A 3,603-nucleotide genomic window follows, 5' to 3' on the forward strand; every position below is an offset into this window, starting at 1 on the left:
AGAGAGAGAGAGAGAGAGAGAGAGAGAGAGAGAGAGAGAGAGAGAGAGAGAGAGAGAGAGAAGCAGCAATTAAAGCAAAAGGTGGAAGAACCTAGAATATAAGACATATTTTCAGTTGTTTCACACTTTTTTGTTCAGTATATAATTCCACATGTGTTAATTCATAGTTTTGATGCGTTCATTGTGAATCTACAATTTTCATAGTCATGAAAATAAAGAAAACTCTTTGAATGAGAAGGTGTGTCCAAACATTTGGTCTGTACTATATACTGTGTATATATATAGTTCAGACCAAAAGACACACCTTCTTATTCAAAGAGTTTTCTTTTAATCAAAGCATATTTTCTGTTGTTTCACATTTTTTGTTAAGTATATAATTCCACTTGGGTTAATTCATAGTTTTGATGCGTTCAGTGTGAATCTACAACTTTCATAGTCATGAAAAAAAAGAAAACTCTTTGAATGAGAAGGTGTGTCCAAACATTTGGTCTGTACTCTAAATACAGACAAATTACAAGTTAGTATTTTGTCGGCAGCCTAGGGCACTTCTAGCAAGTAGATCATATTATGTCTTCCAGAATACCCATATAATATAGTAATTACAGGAATCTAAAGGTTTGTGAAATAGCATTCATGTGAACCAATAATTTTTTGATACTGGAGATGTTTTTAGGATGTCATTAATTCTTTTTAGTTTTGGCATTGCTCAGTCAAGCAGTTAGCTTGTCAATCTAGCTACACTTAAACTCTATTTTTCAAATTTAAGACCATTTCAGAAGCTATCTATGACAGGTAAGATATTCATTGTTCATGAAATTTTAACAGAACCACACTTCAGGGGATCTGAACTATCCATTTAAGTTGTATGTCTTTCCACAAGCTTTGATCAAAACATGTTCCTAACTTTTTCCTTTTTTCTCCTCCCTACAAGTTTTTCATTAGTTGGGACTAAAATTCTTGCRAAGTCCTGTTGGTTTACCGTCATTCTTTGCCACTCAGTCATAACGGCAACTCGGCCCCACCCAGGCTGACAGGTCATGACAGATGAGCAAATTCACTAATGTTTTATTTAGGCTTACACATCACTTCCCTGTTCAGGTGTGTTGGATCACGTTGCCTCACACCCTGCAGCAATGGGGGAGAAATTTGTGAAATTCTGTTTAATTGTGTGGAGGAGGTGCACATCCAACTGTTGTTAATGAGAAACGGATTTATCCATGATCTAGTCAAAGAAAAGTCAAAGACCCCCACAGAGAGGACTGGTTTTGTTTAAAGGACAGTCAACAGAAAAAAATGCAGAAGGAAACACCAGAAACAAACAAGAAAAATGGAAATTTAAACCCTGATTTTTTCCAATGGAGGACACTAAAAATGGGAACATGATGTCCTCCTCCTTCACGAGGCAGGACTCTCAGCAGTGACATTCTTGCCGTGCTGCCAGCCTGCTGTTAGACTGCAGCAGCTCACCCACAGGTTGTGCTGCCAGTCCTCTGAGCCTCACTTCGCCTCTGTGTGGTTTGAGTTTTGACTTTATAGAAGGAGCTTGTTTTGCAGCCTCGCACATTTTCAGCAGCTAAAACACAACACGTTTGCCAGGGTAACAAATGCTGACAGGCTGTTGTGTCGGAGACRATTAGCTTGGACCTGGACCAAGAAGGGAATAAGAAACGTGAATAGCTTCGTTTGAATTCTCGTGGGTTGTCTTTCTTTCGAACTGTGGGCCCATCAAAGGCCGCTAATTAAAACGGAACGAAAATAACGAAATTCCACTTCTTGCAACCTTACGCCTCCTTATTTGTGTTTCTGTTTCAGCTGGGTTGTGTTTGAGGAGCCAGACTTCTGCGGAGAGACTTACGTCCTGGAAAAGGGTCTGTATGGAAGCCCAGAGGACTGGGGCGCACTGCAGCACAGAGTGGGTTCAGCCATGCCCGTCCTGCTGGTATGACTCAGGAGAAAACCACGTTTTGCTTTGGTGGAAAACTTTCCTGCGTGTTACTCAGACGGTCCAGAGACTGTGCCTTTTTTTATATTCGGTTGCTAAAACAAGTCAGTGTTTTCCTCTGAGCTCCAGAGTTCGACAAACTCTCACTTCCCTAAATGATTTTCACTGCACGTGACCGGCCACTACGCTTATTTGTGACCACATCTTAGATCACGAGAGTGACTCATCGTGCAGCCCTGTTGGTTTCAAACAACACAATGACACACAGGCACTGTTAAGGCAATGCAGGATCTACTGTACACTGCAAAAAATGTCCACCTGACCACGTTTTAAAATGTTATATCCAGCCAAAAAAAATTTTTTTTCTCATTTTGTCTTGTTAGCCTGAAAATTTGACTCAAATTAAGTCAAAAATTTCTGCCAATGAAGAAAATTTTACTTGGTAAGATTCTTGAAATACTTGATTTGACTCAGTTTTTTCTTATTTCAAGAATCTTACCAAGTAAAATTTTCTTACTCCATTGGCAGAAATTTTTGACTTAATTTGAGTCAAATTTTCAGACTAACAAGACAAATAATCTTACACATTCTGAAAACANAGACTAACAAGACAAATAATCTTACACATTCTGAAAACAAGATTATTATTCTTACACAATCAGTTCTTGTTTAGTAAATCAGTCTCAAAACAAGATCAAAAATACTTTTTGGCTGAAATAAGGTTTTAAAACTTGGTAAGATGGATAGTTTTTGCAGTGTATTGTAGCAGCCACTCTCAGAATACAGGTTGAAATAAAAACATTCAAACTTTTAGGTGTAAAATGAACCGTTGCCGCCAACCGTAGCGTTAGCAAAATATCTTACAAACCACTAGACGGATTAAATTTAAACAATAGGTGTCAAACTTTTTTTTACTGAGGGCAGTATCAGCAGTAGTTGTATTTAACCTCAACKAAACACGAAACGTCACGTTTCTCGTCTCATTGCTACGACTGAGCACTGCTAACAAACAATAACTGAGCTCTACCTGGTATTTCCTGCATAGAAACAGCATTTTAACAWATCCTCTTATAAACACTAAAAAGTACTACATGTACGACTGACTAAATGTGAAATAAATAATACAGAAATACTTTTAAAAGTCAAAATAAGAGAGTTTTACTCACTCTTGGGTTGTGGTGAGTAGCTGCCGTCTTCACTTCTGAACTCTCCTACTTTCCGACAGGGAATTCCCATTACAGATTAAATTTACAAYTTGTAAGTGGAAAATTCCCTCTTCCCAGTATAACTGAGAAAAATGCAAAGGTAGCCAGCAAAAATGGAGATTTTATACGAGTTTTGCCAGCTACTTACAGACCCTGTGCACCACCACCTAGTGGTGGGATGGTGTCATTTCATAAGTAAAAAAATAAAAAATCAACATGCATTATGGGAGATGTAGTTTAGGATCAATGCTGGCAGTTTTTGGTCACTTCAGTAGAAAATGAAACCAAATATTAGTTTATTTGTTTATTTCTTCATCATCAGTGACTTTTTTTAAGTGAAGACAAAATAGAGACAGAGAGGAAAAACAGAGAGAGAGAAGTAATTAGAAAGATTGAAATAGCGATTAGAAGTATATTATATACGCCAACAAAACACAGGACCACACACCCAACATC

At 37.8% G+C, this 3,603-nt stretch overlaps 1 protein-coding gene across 2 annotated transcripts in view; it reads left to right on the forward strand.

The window, feature by feature from the left end:
- LOC106522612 (absent in melanoma 1 protein) overlaps positions 1–3,603 on the forward strand; it is a 53,128-nt gene that overhangs the window by 33,016 nt on the left and 16,509 nt on the right. For both annotated transcript variants that reach the window (XM_014015685.1, XM_014015684.1), the window contains one exon: positions 1,813–1,939. In XM_014015685.1, the coding sequence (XP_013871139.1) occupies positions 1,813–1,939 (127 nt within the window). The remainder of the gene's footprint in view (positions 1–1,812; positions 1,940–3,603) is intronic.

This window comes from Austrofundulus limnaeus, unplaced genomic scaffold, assembly GCF_001266775.1.
Source record: "Austrofundulus limnaeus strain Quisiro unplaced genomic scaffold, Austrofundulus_limnaeus-1.0 Scaffold133, whole genome shotgun sequence".
NCBI lineage: Eukaryota > Metazoa > Chordata > Actinopteri > Cyprinodontiformes > Rivulidae > Austrofundulus > Austrofundulus limnaeus.